Genomic DNA, 18,520 nt, shown 5'->3' on the forward strand with positions numbered 1-18,520 from the left:
CCCTAGCACAGATTTTATACAATAATGCACAACACAGCAAGCAAAACTCTGCATCCTCTGCCAGACACCCAAATGGTTAACAAATGAGCTTTACAGCCTTGACTTCCACATGGAGCTGTTTACATACAAGGAGTATTAGGCTATTGCACATTGATGAAAAAATAGGTCTTCAGTTTAAACACACAACTTTTAAAAATAATTTTCTGATTTTTTGAGTACAGAAAGGAAACCAAGACAACCTTAGACACATTATTCTATATCAGCATGCTCGAAATATATTAAGTTCACAGCTCTTACCCATCTCATGTGGCCTTTTGTAGGGCCTGAGCTTCTCTGCTGTTTTCCCTTAAGACTCCTTTACATATGCAAAAAATACTGAAAATCTGTGCGGAGCTCTGGTGACAAATCCTTTGAGACTATGACATGATGAAGGAACAAGCCATCTCAATGAATAATTTTGCAGTTTATTAGCATAGTGAAGTGTTTTGATTACTTTTGCTTAAGTGAATGACAAAGGAACTGTTTTATCATGTACCCTGTGCGTTTCACTATTATTTGTCCCACTGAAAGCTATCTCTTTTTTCTTTTTTTCAATTAGGCATTGGCACATTCTTAGGACTAGAGGTGTCATGACACTGATATTAATTAAAAGGTTACTACAGAAATAGGAGATAGTCATGTGATTGAGCTGTGCTTCTCAGATATTCAGAATCTAGGAAGACAAACAGTCCCAACAGGGGAAAAGGATATTTATTTTTTTAACCTTCATAACTTGCAAGTGCTCAAGTTATCTGTGTGACTTGTTATATATATAATAAACTCAAATGACTCAGCAGGAGAGTAAGGGAGAAGACAACAATACTGCTTACCTCTCCAGCTTGTGAGGTCTCCCAAAGCAATGCTCACAGCCTGGATGGGCTCTCTTCAAGTCATTTAAACACAGGTGTCTCAAATGATACCAGATCGTCATATTTAGCCAGCTGAATCATGTCCTTTGTGTTTCCAGAGAGCATTACTATTCATATCAAAATCTATTGTGTTTCTGCTAGAAAGAATATGAAAAACCAGCATCTGCCTTCACTAAATGCAGTATTTGTGCAAGTCATAGGGAGGGAATCTTGCCAGGATGCCCAAAATCTCAAGTACTGCTTTTAAGCACTGCAATAGACTTGAAGCTCAAAGGGAAATTGCAGTTCTCCTTCCCAGGGCCAAACTGAAGGAGATAGTGTGTGGTAATCATAGGTATGTTAATTGACATTTATGAGACTAATACTGCAGTGATAAAAAGTTCAGATCTTGCATCAGTGAGAAACACCTCAGCCTTGTGAAAATTTAATAGGCTATCAAGGATATTTTTGCTGCAGTTTAATGTGCCCAAGTGCCAGCCAGGCAAGTCTTTGCTGTCTGGGAGCCAAAGGAATAGAACAGCAACTGGAATGTTTTCACACTATTGTATTTGTAAAAACTATTGTCAGTGTGGATTTTTTTTCTCCTTTCCTTTTTTTTTTTTTTTTCATTTGCTCACCCTATTTTCACCTCCCCACCTTTCCCAGGACATTGATATCCCACTTGACTTTATCTGAAACAGAATCTGATGAGCAGAGGGGTTTTTTCTTCTGTGTATAACACCTAGGAAACTTAATGGGAATGGAGGTAGGGGCAGGTCAGTATAATTTTCCCTGCCATTTGAACCCCATTCACCACCACACTTGGCAATGCAAAAGATGTACCTCCAGTTGGATTCTTTCTTACAGTGGACTCAGTGGGAGAGGTAGGTGAATAATATACATCTGTACATTCATAAGAGACAAAAAAGGCAGCTGCATTATAGAAATATGTATTTATGAGGTTTTATATAAATTGACATACAGGCTAGCAGTAATGCTTTAGACCTTCTTGCATTAGAGAATATTTTGAACAGAGAGCTAATCTTTGCAATGTGATATAGAATCACAGTGTGGGATTTTTTCCCGGTGGTTAACCTCAGAGTTATCTTAGGTGGTGTTTCACTGGATATACTGCACTAAAATAAAAGCAAGAACTGCTCCTCCATCATGCAATTGTCTCTGTGTGTATTAACAAGGGGATATGCCCAGAGTGTTTACCTGGAGACCTTTGGCCTTAGGGCATCTGCACTGGCAGACCTAACCCTGCTCTCCCTGCACACATCATGAATTCAATTTTCAGAGCCTTGGCACAAAGTCTCCTGGTTTTGGAGCCGCTCACCCACCTTCTGGGCTGGAGTGAAAATTTAGCTATTTGTGCAGTTTTTACATGCAGCATGAGGTCATCATAGAAGGCACAGGGCTTCTGTCAGACCAAAGCAGCCCAAACTCTACAAACACCACTTTGATTACTCAGCTTCTCTATATCCATTAAAAAAAATGAAAAAGAAAAACCATGTTGGAAGAGAACATCCAATCCTAAATTCGGTTTCTGGTGGAATCTTTTTGGGTTTGATGGCTTGACCTTCCCTTTCTTATGAATCTCTAGCAGCTTTGAGATCCTTCCTGCTTTAAAAGCAGTAGGAGAAGCTGATTACTGATGGGACACCAGAATGGATGCTTCTCCACCTTACATGCTTGAAAAAGGCCAAGAACAAGCATTTGTAACTATTTCATCATCCCTCCCTCAAACACTCTTTTATGCTTTAGTGAGAAAATCCTTCCCCAGGTGGGAGGAAGGATCCATCCTTCCCGCTTGGTGTGTCCTGGCCCAGTACTGAATCCTTTTCCCCTTGATGCTCTGCACAAATATGTTCATAGTGCACATTACTTAAGGGGTTTGTAATGGTCCACTGACTTCCAGCTTTTTTCTTTTGTTCCTTAAAATGTTCCTAGAGAAGTCACAACCTTTAAGACTAAAGTATCTACTTTATTCTTTGTTTTCTTTACCTTTCCACAAAGAAAAAAACACAGAAGTTAATAATGGAAACCCATCTCATCATACAGACCGTTCTCTCCTGTTCTTGAGAAAGAAGGTCTCTTCAGCTTAGAAGGCTGTAGGAACTTCTGTTTTTACAAATAAGTCCACCAGATGTAAACCAATGTTGTTCCTAAACAATAGAAATGAAGAATGACCTTGACTTTAATGGCTATTATTCAGGGTTGCTACAAGATAAGATATGACAACATTAAACAAAGAGGAGTGAAAGGTAATTCAGTTTGCTGTAGTGTTCCTTTCTTCCATCCCACTTACATCTCTCTCTGCAGAGAAACAAAGCAGCTGTTTATTCTTTTCCTACTCTATAGTTCTTTCCTGTCTAGGTAAAAAATTCTAAGTAATTAGAGTGCAGTATAAATCCTAGGGCTGTGCAATTGATTTTTACACTTTTGTGTGGTAGATGGATCCACAGTGCAGCTTAACCAATACAGCTGGATCAGACTGATGGCCACCTGAGCCTTTGCAAGTAATTTGTCTTTACCACAGCATCAAACCTTTGACTCTTTAACAACCAGGAACATAGTTCCTTGTTAAGGCTTTAAGCTTTGGTGACTGAATAAAACCCCAATGAATTTTTGCTGGAAAAAGTGATAATTTGTCCTCCAGCTTCCCCGAGTTCTCTGGTAAAATTAAGTTTCTCTACAGAGGCATGTTAGGATTTATCTCACCTTAGGTGTTTCTAGGATAGACAGCTACTGCTGGGCTAGTCTAGACAGACCTTGCACTGGTCATTAATAGAGAGAAATGAACACTTCTGGGGCATGATTCATCTGACCCTGCCTTTGACATCCAGATGAGATCTATCTCTTTACAGAGCTCATTCCTCTTCTGTCATAACTGACATCAGGTGCTGAATTTACTTTATTGACTTTGCAAATGCAGTCAAGCATAGAAAAGAATGAAAACCTACCACAAAGAAATTAATAGGTTCATTTCCTGACAAATTTGGCATTTAATAAGAAATAGTATTATCTCACATGCCCATAGATATGGCCATTTTTTCCACATATCAGTAGTTGGTATTCCAACATTTTGTATGTATTTGCTCTTGACAGGGCCGATAACTCTACAGATTTCATCTTGTAGGAATATCAACCTGGAAAACTTTGGTGGCAAGAATTTCCAGGGCCTGAATGCATCTGGCCAGTTACAAAGAAGCACAATGCCAGACTGTGGGTTGTCAGGACTTTGGGGAGCCAAGCAAGCCTCTTGTGGTTCCTCAGCCTCCTTGATGAGGAGTCCACTCCAAAAAAAAGCTGCTCTCTTTGAGGCGTTTGCTTCCCAAGGGAGTGTGGTCATACCTTGAGACGATGGGGCAGTAAAAAGAGGCTGGTTTGTTTTGCTTCTTTGGCCAGTAGTGTTGCAAATAGCTGCAATAAAAAATAATGTTTGGGACAGGACACCTTCACCTTCATGAGGTTTTTCTGTTTATTAAAATGGAAAAGAGATGGTGTCTGTGGCACTTGGCATTTGTGTAACAGAGGGAAGGTTGGGACATGGGGGAGCATTGTGAACCAGGGAGATGCTTAAGGGATTAGAGAGAGAAATATAGCAGAAAGCTGGGTGAAAGACTCCAGAGAGGTGAAGGAAACTTCTGAGTGACTTCTTCACACCCTCAGGAGCACTCCAAGAAGATTCTGGCAGTAGCTTGGTAGACATGTGAGAGCTTTCTGTCCAGCTGGCAGGTGGTGGTGGGATGGCGTCTAAAGGGGAACTACTGCTGGAGTAGAAATGCAGCCTGGAGCAGCAGGATGGGGTGTCCGGCCATGGGGCCCAAACACGTGTCCCACACTCACCACTTGCACTGCTACAAGTGCATCGTTACCCAAAGACACCCTTACCTGATAAACTCAGAATCACCCAAGCCTGAACTAAAAGAGACATGTCCATAAGGCACAAAAATCTTCCCTGCGGCTAAGTGAAGGCAGGTCCAGTTTGACTCCTGCTGAAGCCTAGATATGGAATGACCCCAACCCCTGCATCTGTGGGGACACAGGGAGGACTGGAGGAAAGCCAGAGGCCCCCAAATCTTGCCACAGCACCTTTTGCTTAGCCTATTTGATTGATAAAAGCCAGTCAGCAGCAAGCGGCTGTCCAGAATAGTGGGCTTGTGGTGGAGAGTGGTGGGAACTCTGTGGGGACTTACCAGCTCTGTCTCTTGGCAAAAGGTGGGATAAGCTGGATGGGTGGATGGACGAAGATAGATAGATGGATAGACAGGTAGACAGATGGAACATTTGTGGCTGCTTGGATGAGATAAAAGCAGTTTTGTGGGTTGGATGTGTTTGAATGTTAGACCTGGGCACCTCCCTCCTCGTTCCAGCCTCAGCCTCCTTCCATTCCTTGGGAGAGCACCAAGTTCCTGGGGGCAGGCCATGGTTATAGCAGCGGGGTGGGCTTGTGTTGCTGCTTTGCTTTGGCTTTTTAGTAGGCATTAAAGTGTATGTAGGTGGTGGGTGTACTGGGAAGTCTGCAACAAGGAAAGGGGTCACGAGGTCCTGTCTCGTTCACAGCAGGAGGCATGTGCCTGGGGACACTGGGCATGGAGGCAAAGTCCTTGTCCCCATGAATTCTAATTTTTTTTAAGTGAAGCAAGTCACCATGAAGGGTCAAAGATCAGAACAGAAATGTACGGCCTGTTAGTGGAGAGCTTGAGCCCAATTATCAGTTAATTAAGGTGCTTTAAGACACACAGAACACCCACATTACAGCTTCTAAACCAAACACAGCTTTTGTTGCCACTTTTCTTTCACTGAAGCAGCTTTAGGGTAGAGATGGTTTTGTTAGCTCTGGTATAAATTAAAGCTTGTGCACACGCATGAACTTACAGCTGTTTCCTCCCAGAACCCTCCCAAATCCCACAACACATTGCTATCAGTCCCGGAGGTGTATCACATGCTCCTCTGAGCGAGATACCACTATTGGTGTCTGCACATCTGGATACAGCAGGGAAGGGACAGGGGCCAGCTCCATATGGCAAAGGCATTAACCTTATGCTCCACATTACTCCCTGTCTGTCCAGCCAGATAACCCTGCATATCCCAAAGCCTCAACCCACACTCCTGGGAAGGTCATGGCCCCCAGGGCCCCTGCTGGGGGTGCTGCCTGGTGATCTCCAGAGCCAGGTTGCCAGTGGGGTCTTGCCTGGGTGCCCATGAGCTGCTGGTGGCAGGACACTCCTGCAGCATTTGTGTCTCCAGAAACTACTTTTCATGAACAGGCAGCTCCAGAGGCCATTTCAGCAGTAAACAGTTTATTCCAACTGTATCTAATTGGACTGAAGGCTGGAGCCCCATTTCCCCTCCCCAAACAGAAGGCCAGAGATTCCCTCCCTCACAGAGATGCTCCAGTTCGTCAGAAAGAGCCTCATGCAGGTCTCACACATGGTGGGGAACAGCCCATTTGTGCTGGTTTTTAACCTAAGTTATGCACAGGTGCAGGTAGGGAAATGGAAGGGGCTTGATGTGGCTCAGGGAACCCTCCCCACGTGCATCTCCACTACAAAGTATCCTCCTCAATAATGGTGTTTTTTTGAACTCTGCTTCAATGGGATGTTCCTCAGAGCTATCTCAGATCGCAGTGGGATTTTGGGTGATTGCTCAACCAGCACATGGAGGCCTATGCCTGGTGCCAGGGCCAGGCAGGGTCCCAAGGCAGGGCAGTGCCAGCACCCAGGGCTGGCTCCACAGTTACTGTATGGAGCTCCAAGAACATTTACACTTCTGGATGTGATAGTAGCTGGAATAGCAAGGAAATACAATCCAAGGACATGCATGAAACAAACAAAGATATCCCTATTTATCAATGGAAGCAGGAATGAGGGGTGTTATGCTGGAGGGAGAGCCGAAAAAGATGCAGGCACCATCTGCACTGCAGTGTCAGTAACTTGACAACAATACAGTTTAGGAAAAAACTGACATAAGTTTTAGATTTTATTCATTCGTACATTATTTACAGCAGTTGCTTTCATATTACAATTCTCTTTCATCTTTTCAGTTTTCACTTATAAAAAATTAACCAAATAAACCTTATATAACCAAATTTATCACAGCAGGTCTGGTTAATTTTCACAGTTACAGCGGCCATCAGAAACAGAACTTAAGTACCTACAAGTCATTTGTCCAGAGCACCTCGCCTGCCCCTGCCTGAGGACACCCTGCTGTCCCTCGAGAGCTGGCTGGCTCCCAGGGCTCTGCCACTGCCGATGGAGACACCACACCCCGCCAGGGGAAAGCTTTGTAAGCTGGAGCTCAAATGCCTAAAGCACATCAAGGGATAACGTGGACACATCTTAATGTGTCCTGCCACACCAGAGGAACAGGTTTGTATCGATACCTTGACAGTATGCAAACAGCTTTCCAACAGAGCTGACTTCTGCTTCCCTCCATAGAAAAAAACCTAATTTATTCTATTTTCTGCCATTGTTGAGCCCCAGTTGTGCAGTAGCAAAGTACACTGGGGTAAAAGACTGCAGCAATGAGCATTTACCTTCCTCTGTGTGACTGACAGCTCTTCCTTGTGTCTGTCTCTCCCACCAGGAACAGTATTTGCAATAACCCACCCTTAAAACTTTGGTGAAAAACCTGTGCTGCATCAGGACTCAAAGTGACTCAGGTGGAGGGACCCCACATGGGCAAGTTTGTGGCCAAGGTGACATCCCATCCCAGGATGGCCTTCCCTAGTACTTAATCCTGCTCCCCAGGTGCAATAGCAGCACTGATGCCAGTGCGTCCCAATGGTTTCACCTTCATTAACTGTCTCCCTGGGCTCTCCCCCACGTGCTCATTTGCTTTACAATGGTAATTATTGCTGTTTTAGAATATGTTCATTTTTCTTTGAGGACTTGTAGCCACTTCCCATTACAAAGTACAGTACATACTATGCTGAACATAGAAAACACAAGACTCATTTCACATCAGTCTTGTACAATGGTGAAGAGATGCAGAGTAAGAGGCTGTTTGGGGGAATCCAAGTTTCTATTTAGGCGTGAGTGAATAAGCCACTGCCTTAAACATGAGCAGTTCTGGTAAGCAATTTAGCATGTTTTGTTTGGTTTGGTTTTTTTCAACTGACACTGGACATTTTCCAAATGCATACCACACATCTGCTTAACACTACCAAAAAATATTTTTTTTTCCTTTACCACTTTTGTCTCAAGAAGACTTTTGCTTTAATAAAATAACCCAAGCACACAAACTGCTTAAAGCTAACGGCCCAGCACAATCATAAGTACAACTTACAAAGCAACAGATGCTTTGTTAAACCTAATTACATTTAAAAAATCAAATATACATAATAAAAGGCAAAAGGATTAAGCTTTGGAGGAAAACAAAAACAATGTTAGCTATAAATATAGCAGTAGCTGCTTCTGCATTCAAATGTGTTACTCGTAAATAAATTTACAGTTGCATCATGTATTTGTTATGCTCTTGGTCTCACTAAGTCTGTCTTCTACTATTTAGATGTTAAAAGCATATTCTCTCCCACAGGTGACCATTGTGCAATACAAAGACAGCACTGAACAGGAATTTTTAACAGTGATCAAACTCCAAATGCTGACTTAGAGCTTTTTATTTTAAACAACACTGTGTTTTGACTAAACTTTCTCTTGTTCAAATTAACCTCTTGTTTTATTTTCAATGAAAGGTACTCCCAATCACCACTCAGGTAGCAGATTTTGGAGGGAAATAAGCATAAGCTCTGTTGCATAGTCTCTAGGACTGAGGGATGCAAGAGCATACAATTTTTTTTCCTCCTCAAGACTCTATGTTGATGTATTTTGAGGGAGAAAAAAAAAGAAAATTATCCTTTTGCATTTTAAAGCTTATTTAACACTCAGCATTCCTTTGTTTTCTTTACGTGGTACAGTATATTCCACTGCAAGACTCCAGTTATTGTGGAATTAAAATGCCTTTATTAAGCTTTAAATAGAGTGCATACCAACAGTATTATACTAGGACTAATGAAACACAGGCCCCAGCAAACCGAAAATGAGACTGTTAATTGAGAGGTAACTGGAGCTCGTTCCTGACTTTGTGTGTTTGGCAATTCAGAATTCCCTGCAGTCAGTCTCTATCCATTTGCACCTCAGCCAGCAAATCTGGCAAATTAGAAGGCAGCAGACCTGCATCACGGATGGGCATGGATCACTGAGCAACAGCAGCAGCAAGGATCGTGACAAGGTTTTGCAAAGCCACAGTTCCCTTGGGAATTCTGACCGTGAGACTTTCTGTTCTTGCAGCTGGCCACAGCAAGGACAGGGCCTGAGCCCCGCCCAGGCACCAAACACCTTCTGCTTCCACTGCAGGTGTGCAGCACCAGGACCACACCAGGCATATCCAGACCTCAACAGTCACCTGCTGACCCTTAGTCCTGCCTCTCCTACACAGCGACCATTAAATTCCAACAAAGCATCATCATAACCCAAAGCATCATCCTCATTTCCCATGGGGATAAACTAAACACTGGGTGGGAGGGGAGGTGACTCTTCAGATCCCAGTTCAAGGGACAGATGTTCCCAGGGTCATTTGCCCCCTGCATTTGCTGAAAGGCAATGCTGAAACAAGTCAAGATGCAGAGCTGGCCCTTGGGATTTTAAAAATTGAGATGCATCCATCTTGAATGCAGCAGCAGAACGGCTTGTGCCCTGTGAGCTGTGACACAGGTTTTGAGAGTGCAACTGCCTGTACAGCAAATGCCAGTCCTGGCTCTGTGCCCTACACCACCCTCACTGCACACAACCAGCTCAGCCCTGCAGTTGCACCTCTGACCTGAAGGGCAGAGCATCCACACCGTCTCCTTTTTAACACTTAAACTCATCCTGCTTCTGACAAACTGCTTATAAAACAAGCATCTTTCTCCCTAACAGGGTCACTGCTGGCTGTTTTCTTTCCCCCTGAAAATCCCTGCAGTCAAGGCACCCCTCTCTCCTCCTCGAGCAGACAGTGCCCTGCAGCAGCCCCCACTTCCTTGCCTGTTCCCCAAACCACAGGGACAGGAGCAGATGGACTGTGCAGGGAAGAGCCCAGATCCTGCCACTGGGTCCTGTGCATGGGTAGAGCCTGCAGCACATCTGCAGAGGTAAAGGCTTGCTCAGAAACACTGTCCCACATCACACATGGGGACAGAGAGGTGAGGGGAAAGAGCGGCTTTCAACTGATGGCAATGACCCAACAGCAACGCCCTGAACTTCTCTGCAACTCCCAGCAGAGACACATTACAGTTGCCATTCCCAAACATCTTGCAGGTGCTGTCTGATTCACAGAGGGAAAACACTGCGTGAATTTATAACAAATATGAATTTCTGGTTTTCAAGGTAGATTAGAAACCATGTTGTTGTTTTGATTGCTTAGCATTATTGGCCTGGATCTGCTCGGGGCCAAACTTCCTGGAGAGCTTATTGCCAAATATAATATGTACTGGAGATGCCAGTTTGCTCAGGATGTGTAGGTAGTTCCTACTCACTCCACAGGGAATGGGCCAGGCTGTGCCAGAGGGCTGGGGCAGCCCTGAGACCATGGACCTCTGCCATGGGAATGCAGTTTTCCCATTTCTTCTCTTTTTTTTTTTTTTAACTTTTGGACATTACACTGGGTTCTTTCCTCAGGGAGCAAAGGCTTCATCCCAGGCTTCTCCAAAGAGTGCACTTGAGCAGTGTCTACTGCCCAAGGATTAGCAGAAAGTGCCCCATGCTAAGGAGGGAGAAGCCAGGTGAGGAAACTGCAGGCACTGTGCCACCACCTGGCACACAGCACAGGGCAGGGGGCTGTGACAGCCCACCTGCACTGCAAAGTAAGCGCAGGCACCTGGCACAGCGGGGGGAAAATGCCTTCACAGCTCCAACACATCCTCCACTTAAATCTGAAGTGGTCTTACTATCCACCACATTTACCAACTGAGGCTCAGACCCAAGAGACACTCCACTCTTTCTCACAGTTCACAGAATTGTCCTTGGACAGACAAATCTCCAAAATAAATCAGGAATGTCCTCTCCCATCTCACCTTGATGTGAGTCCCTGTGGGAATCAAGTCTGAAGAACTGGTAATCGGATCACAAAGGGTTTTCTGGCAATAAAACCAAATGCAAACTGGGCTCTGCACACACTCAGCCACTGCTCAAGTCCAGAGAAAGCCACAGTACGCACAGCCCTATCTGGGGCAGGAGAAGCAAGAAAAATTCCCAAGAGGGGCTGCAAAGCCAGGACTGGGGGCACAAATGATGAGCTGTGGGATCCTTTCCATGCAGCCTTGTTTCAGCCAGTGCACCCTGAAAGAGGCAGAGCAGATGGATGGATCTGCCAAAGGCAGCCCAGCCTCAACACATTGCCCTGCAAGGTGCACCACGGCCCTACCGGCAGTTGCCCAGCCAGTGTGGCAAGGCAGGCTGGGCCCTACTGGGGGCAGTAGGAGAGCCTGGCATGGTCCAAAGCCCAAGGGCCATGCAGACCAGCAACTCTGTGGCTCCAGAGTTGAGTCTGAGCTATCACATTTAGGGCAACTTGCCTTGAATGCTGACAAAACAACAGTATCACCTGATGCTTTTAAAGTCCAACTTTGTACAATCCTGTTCAGAGCAGCTCTGGGTCGAAGACCAGCAACATCAAAGGTCATGTACTCCTGTCCCACTGCTGCTACAAGGGATGCAGCCCTGGCAACCCTCTCTGTCTTCTGAGAAGAGCAAATCCCAGCCTATTTGGCAGCCAGCCCTTTCCTTCAGAAACAAGCTGTCCCGGCTGGAGAGCTGGGAGCAACCTGCTGGATTTCTTCCAAAAAGCCTGGTCACACAGCAACTGGCAGAAGCATTAAGGGAATACATTTGCTTGGCAAGGACTCAATTCTTACCAGTGCATCTCCAGCTGGGGGAGGAATGCAGACAGCACCCTGAAAGCCACACCTTCCCAGACCACCTCTTCCCCAGGAAACTCAACAGCAAATACGATCAGATACTGTTACTATCCTCAGCTAAGGTGTTCACGTTTTAAAAGAAAATACTGGTAACCTGATGGTACTTTGGCGTCTGTGGGATCTGGTGGGATTTATTCCAGGTCTGGATATTCTGGCAGGATGTGGAGTTTTATTACGAAGGCACAGGTATCAAATGAAACCAGCAACATTATTTTAATTAAATATCCTAATAAAAAATTAAGACTCAATTTAGGCTTTACATATTCCTCCCTTATTAAAAGACTAGTTTTTGTTTTGTGGGTTTTTTTGTTGGTTTTTTTGGTTGTTTTTTTTTTTTTTTTTTTTTTTTTTTTACCTCTGGAAAGGTTTTAGTGCAGTGATTATATAGCAACAGAAAAATAAACTAAAAAAGGCACAAACTGTTTTGTTTTTCTTTCAGCTTTTGCTAACACTATATTTGTCTGTTTTACTTCGGTTAATAAATCACTGAATGCAGCAAGAAAATATTCTGCCATTTCTGTACACTATACATGAACCCCCACCAACAGTACATTATTTCAGTTTCAGGAGAAATGTACAGCATAGAAAGACTTTTAAAAATATAGTGCCCCATACAGAAATTTTGTTAATTAAACTCATGGTCTCTTGCTACAGTGCCCTTCAGCACCCTCATTTCTCCCCTCTTATTGCTGGGACACACACTGGGACTCTGCCCCTCCAACTCCTTACAGGCTGGACTGAGCCCAAGCCCAGCATTGAAAGCGCTACCAGTGTTGTGCCAAACGGCTCCTCCACCCCCAGCATCAGTGCCCGGTCCATGGCTCAGCAGGGATGGGTGAATCCCCTCCCCTCTGCTCTCCTTCAGCATCACTGGCCATGTCTCAGTGCTGGGAAAGCTTTCAACCAGAGAGCAAAGGGCAGCTCCCGGTAGGAGTGAGACAGACAGCACCTCATGTCCAAGGTCCATGCTGTCTGCCCCCTCTTCCTCCCCTCGGCTCCTTCCTTCTGGGGCTCTCCCACTGATGCTTCCATTGTATGTGGAAGTGCAAGCATAGTTAACACATGCTCTACCCTCTCACCAAGTTCATGATCAAGTGGTGGGGTTTCTTCCCCTACACATATATAATACTTCATAAAATAGCAATTGTTTTTTTCCCCAGGAACTGAAGGGCTTTTCCCCTTTAAATGTATTAGCTGAGCCAAACTTTCTTCTACCCACCCCAAATTAAGTGCAGCCAGATATGGTTTTCTGTCATACCTCTTAATACCACGCTTTAAAAATGAAAACCTACCGATCTTCTTTTTCCCCAAGACATAATTCATGCAAAGTTGCTATTTGTTTAAATAAGTTATAAAAGTTGATATCTCAGGCTAGAAGAAGCTGTAGTCTTGGTTATTCTTTAGTTGGCAGGCACTGTACATACATACTGGGTACAGACACATGCCAAATCTGCTTTGCATTGCTTTTTGCATTGTACAATTCACAAATCTGACATCATTAAAGCAGTTAATTACCTTTGATGGAAGGCTGCAGTGAGGCCATCTACATTTATCAAACAAGCAGCTGGTTAAGATAATAAGTACGCTCCCCCCACCCCGGCACTCCCCAAAATGCTATTATCTGTCACACGTTGCTTCTCTGAACTGGTGAGATTTGGTGTGCACATTAATGTGCAAATGTGTTGCCATAGGAACTGCAGCCTCCATTACGCCTCAACGACACCATTCAGCAAAAGCCAAAACTAAGAATAACAATAACAACAACAAAATAACCCTTAAAAATAAAATAAAAACAAACAAACAAACAAAAAACCAAACCAAAAGGCAGCAAAAGAGAAAGTCCAACGCACATGCGGAGTCTGGCCCAGGACTGCAGGTTACACGTGGCTACGGAACAGCGCAGGAGATATTTAGGTTTGATCTTAACTTCACACTATGGTACAATGGGGCTCAGTTCAGCCGGTCGGAGTCTGTGCTGGCTTAGGAAGGAGGGGGAGGTGGAGTGGAGTTGTGGTTACCGGATGCACCCAGGGTCTCTCAGGCATTTGGCAGAATGAGGCACATCCAAAAAAAGTGCAATACCAGTGCCGTGGTGGCAGTGCGATGTGTTTGAGTGCGTGCACGCGCTTTCCTCTTCATGCATTGTAGCAAGCGGGTTGGGGCCGGGGGCAGGTTTGCCCCCACCTTTTCTTTGAAAAACTATTAACCAGTAAATAACGGTAGGACGAATGCATGTTCTACTTACTGGTGTGTGAAATACTGAAAACTGCATTCAAGTAATATTTCTGCGCTATTATGAATGCATCACTATGTTATTATCTTACATTTGGAAAAGGAGAAGACTATGTACACCAGAGCAAGTGGTACTATTTTGCATTAAGTTTCTGTGCTTTACGGAGGTACCTGGGAAGGAGAGGCCGCCGCTCCGCCCCGCCGGGTTACAGCACTCCCAGCACCACCACCTACAGCATGCGAGGAAGGGCCCATCCAGCTGAAGGAGCAAACCCAAAGGTGACATGAGGGAACAATAACTCAACCCCAAATTGGCAAATCAATGGTGACAAGAAATAGAAGGGTAATTTATTATTTTTGAAGGGGGGAAGAGGAGGAAAAAAATACTTTTTTTTTTGTTTGTTTGGTTGGTTGGGTTTTTATTCTTCCCGCAGCTGCAGGCGGTAGCGGTGGTAGCGGACCTGGAAAAACATTCTCTCCAGTAAAGAGCGTGTCATCCCTGGCAGGGCATAATGTTCAACAACACCCACGTGCTTGAACCCCAAGGACTCGTAGAGCTTGTGGGCTGCCATCTTCACAGCTGTGGTTCCCAGCACGACGGAGGAGTAGTTGTTGAGCATGGCAAACTCCAGCACTTTGCGGCCCAGGGCCTTGGCGATCCCTTTGCCACGGTAATTGGAGTCAACGGACATGCGGCGAAGCTCCACTGTGTTGTCTTCCTCGTTGCCCCGCGCTGCCACGATTCCCACCACGTTGCCGTCCAAGACGGCAACCCAGAAGCAGGAGCCTGTGGGAGATAAAGCAGCACATGAAGTCAGTGGCCACTCCGGATGGGCAAGTGCCCATTGCCAAACACACATCTGGGAGCAGGGCTTGGGGTCCAAAAGCAGCTGTCACGCATGGGGACTAATGACCTAGCTAAATAAGGGCCAAACTCTTTCCCTTGTCACTCTGAAGGGAATGCTGTTTTCCCAAGGAAAATGCACAGGGAAGTCCGTACAAACCTAAGCAAGACTCCCAGTGACCAGGTGTCACAAAGTGCATTTGGCTGCCATCACAAACAGGAAAGAGTCAAACAGTTCTCAGCCCATGGTGGTACATGATGGGAAACTTCTGACCCACACACAGTCCCACTCTCCTGTCCTACCATGTAACTTCACTGCAGTGAGTCCCAGATCCCTTCCAGCACAGCAACCCCCACCTTGGCTGCTTGTTTCATCACACCCTGTGACCTGGGGTTGGCACAGGCAGCCTATTTTGTGTTTTGTCACCACAATTCTCCTTTACTGGAGGTTGCACTTTCCAGAGGTTCTCATCTGCAGGCAACAGCTCACCTGAAGCATGGGCAGGACATCAGTGGACTGGACTCATCAGCTGAGAGTCACTGATGTGCTATGGGCAGACCTGCATTCTCTGAAGTGAACAGGGGCAGCACTTGCAGGCAGGAGCTTGTGGGGGAGAAGCACAAGGGGGTGCACAAAGCATCTTTGGAGATTTGAGAGGGCAGGATTCAACTGAATGACATGAGGAGGGGGAAAGGCTGAGCTTCCTTCTCTAATGCTGCAGTGAACCCGCTCAGAACAGAATGGGAGCCTCTGTGGTGAGGGATTGCAGGCAGAGCTGGGGCATGAGGAGCTGGTGGGGCCTCCTCAGGTCTGGGAAAGCTGTACCTGCTGTGGGACTGACACTGACCCATGGTCTTAACCTCACATAGGGATTCATAAGGATGTTGCTTTTCAGGTATGATGCAAGAACTGTCCTGATGGCTCATGACTCCCAGGGGCTACTCCTGCCACCTGCTTCTCCATCCACAAGGACCTGATAGGAAAACCTAAATAAGTGACTGACTGGCTTGTTTCTGACCTCTCTTCATGCACATTGGATACATAAGTGCATTCTCCTTTTGGAGACTTCAGGAACTCAAAGCAGGACTTGCCCAAGACAGTTTCCAACAGAAAATCCAAACTGGGCAGCAAGATGCTGGTGGTGAGGACCATTAATGGCAGCATAGCACCAACAGAGGAGAACATCATAACATCACCTAGAAAGATTATCTCCTGCACACAGCGAAGACCAGGCTCACCCACTCCTTCTTCCCTGCTGGTTGGGGTGCTTGTGGCCAGCTCACCCTTGCTTTGGAGCTACTGCTGTTCCTTGTCTGCTAGCCTGGTGAGAGCATGTTCCAAATGGAAACACTGCACTCAAGCAACTCAGGCCAAAGCCACATAGTTTCAGGAATCAAACCCAGCCCATCCTCAGTCACACCGGTGCTGGTGAGCAGGTACACTGCTCCAGGAATGAGGATGCAGCTTAAAGAATAGGCTGTCCTTTTGTGGGTACAGGGGTGTCAGCACAGTCACTCTGCTGTGAGGTGTCTTGCCCAGAAGAAAAGCACTGACTTTCAGTGCTCTGGAGCAACATGGCTTCATCCAGAGGAAGAGTATCCCACCACAGGAGGAATCTCTGGTGCAGGCAGTGGCCTTCTTCCCCAGAGCTAAGCAGAAAAGAACCTGACTTGGGCAGCAGCTCCATCTTTAGCACCAACCTTGCCAACCGCCCCAACCTGAATGCATGGCACATCTCTGGAAGACCAGAGTTAAACAGCCCAGGTGGGTGCTCTGGGGTGCACAGCACCACTTACCCTGCAAAACGGGGGGCAAAAACTCATTAAAGCAACTCAGAGTACTTTGTCATTGGAGGAAAGCAATGCATAGGGTGGTGGGAGGTGCCTTCCCACCTGCTGCCTGCAGGACAAATGCACCTTGTGGCTACACAAAGCCATGAGAAAGAGATGGGACAGGGTCTTCCATGCTTCCCTGCAGCACAGTCCAGCTGCCAAGGAAAAGCTGGGTACAAATGAAGCATGGGGAGCCAGTCCAAGTTCACCCCAGCACTCAAGGCTCATCCCCACCACCTTCAGAGCAACATGCAGCTCCAGTGACACTCCCTTTCGTTCCCACTGCAAGCAAGTCATTTTGCTGCTGCTATCTAGGTCAACTGATAATTTTTGAAACACCAGGGCCCATTTTGACCCATTTATCATGATCAGTTAAGATGTCTCTGCTCTGCTGCCACATTGACAGTGTGGCTTGTTCCCCCTGCGCTCCCTTGGATGTCAAAACGTAATTTATGCAGACACAACCCCAGATGAACACCTACAAGCACTGAAACCCAGCAGCCACACTCCTGCCAAATACAAATGCAGTGTAGAGAGCTCCCCACTGGTTTTAAACTGTTCATCACATGGTGTTGGCCCAAGGCACTCCCCAGCCCACCCATCACACCTCTGGCCACACGGCAAGCACACCACAATATTAGGGCAGCAGTGACCCTCACCCCTACATGCACAGTGTCCCAAAAGAAGGTTTGTGAGTGCCCCCATGTTTGGGGAACAGGGATGGCATACTTCCCTGGGGGCATGTGGCGCCATCCCCAGCACCCAATCCACTCCTGGGGCAGCCCTCAAAGGTGCCACAAAGCAGCCATCAGCTGGTATCCCCTGAGCTGCAGCCGGTGACACAGCTGTCACATCCCTCTCATCCAGCCCAACATGCAGCAGCTCCTGCTGGAGCTGCTTCTTCAGCAAGTTTGTCTCGTTTTCCTCAAACCAGAGATACAGCCTAGGCTCCTCTCAACCCAAGGTTATACAATCATTTCCGTGATTGCTTCCCACTTTTATTCCTTATTTTCCCTTCTTAGCAAGCACCTCTTCTCTGTCTCTGCCCACCAAACCTCAGAGGCTGCTAAAGCTCGTTCAGCAACACTTCCCACATTTGTAAAATGGCACGTTTCTAGCACTTTAGGGTATTCTGCCTATTTAAAACTTAATCTGGACACATCCACCACAACAGAGTCCACAAAGCCCTCACGTTCCCAGTCCTTCTGACCAACTGCTCCATAACCCCACACCTGTCCATCCCAGCGGGAACTGGCCCCAGTTGCAAGCAGCATGACAGCAAACCCGTGCTCCTTGTTAGTTTTTACTTACAACTTTAAAGCTTAATTATAATGATTTTGAGTTCAACATGAAAAGAAATAGTATCTGGCACATCTCCCAGTGTGTGCTGTGCACAAAATGTGTATAAATAGCCACAGACAGGACACATCTGCTTGAATAATGCGAGTTGTATTCAGCTCTTTGCTTATACCAGTGCTATCAGTCCCCAAGACCTCTACCCTACTGCTCACCTCTTGTCTGTGTCTGCTCCGAGGATCACCAGTGGCCAGATCCTTGTGCCTGCTGAAGATACCTCAAGTTCCCAAAGGTGGCTACAAAGCCCAGGAACAGCTTTCCCCTACTGGGTTGTCAAATCCCTCCTCTAGGCAGCTGCATCCCATTTGGATGGGGATTTGCTACTAAAAGCTGTTTTGGGATTACATCACATGCTGCTGACCTTGGACTGAGACCTTTGTTCCTCTGGGAGAACCCTCCAGTTTCAGA

General features: G+C 46.0%; 1 protein-coding gene across 1 annotated transcript in view; it reads right to left on the bottom strand.

The window, feature by feature from the left end:
• Window positions 1–6,862: 6,862 nt before the first annotated feature.
• NAT8L (N-acetyltransferase 8 like) overlaps window positions 6,863–18,520 on the bottom strand; it is a 35,250-nt gene continuing 23,592 nt past the window's right edge. The window contains exon 3 of the mRNA XM_071556955.1: window positions 6,863–14,866. Coding sequence (XP_071413056.1) covers window positions 14,499–14,866 — 368 coding nt within the window. The 3' untranslated portion in view covers window positions 6,863–14,498. The remainder of the gene's footprint in view (window positions 14,867–18,520) is intronic.

This window comes from Pithys albifrons, chromosome 5, assembly GCF_047495875.1.
Source record: "Pithys albifrons albifrons isolate INPA30051 chromosome 5, PitAlb_v1, whole genome shotgun sequence".
Lineage (NCBI taxonomy): Eukaryota > Metazoa > Chordata > Aves > Passeriformes > Thamnophilidae > Pithys > Pithys albifrons.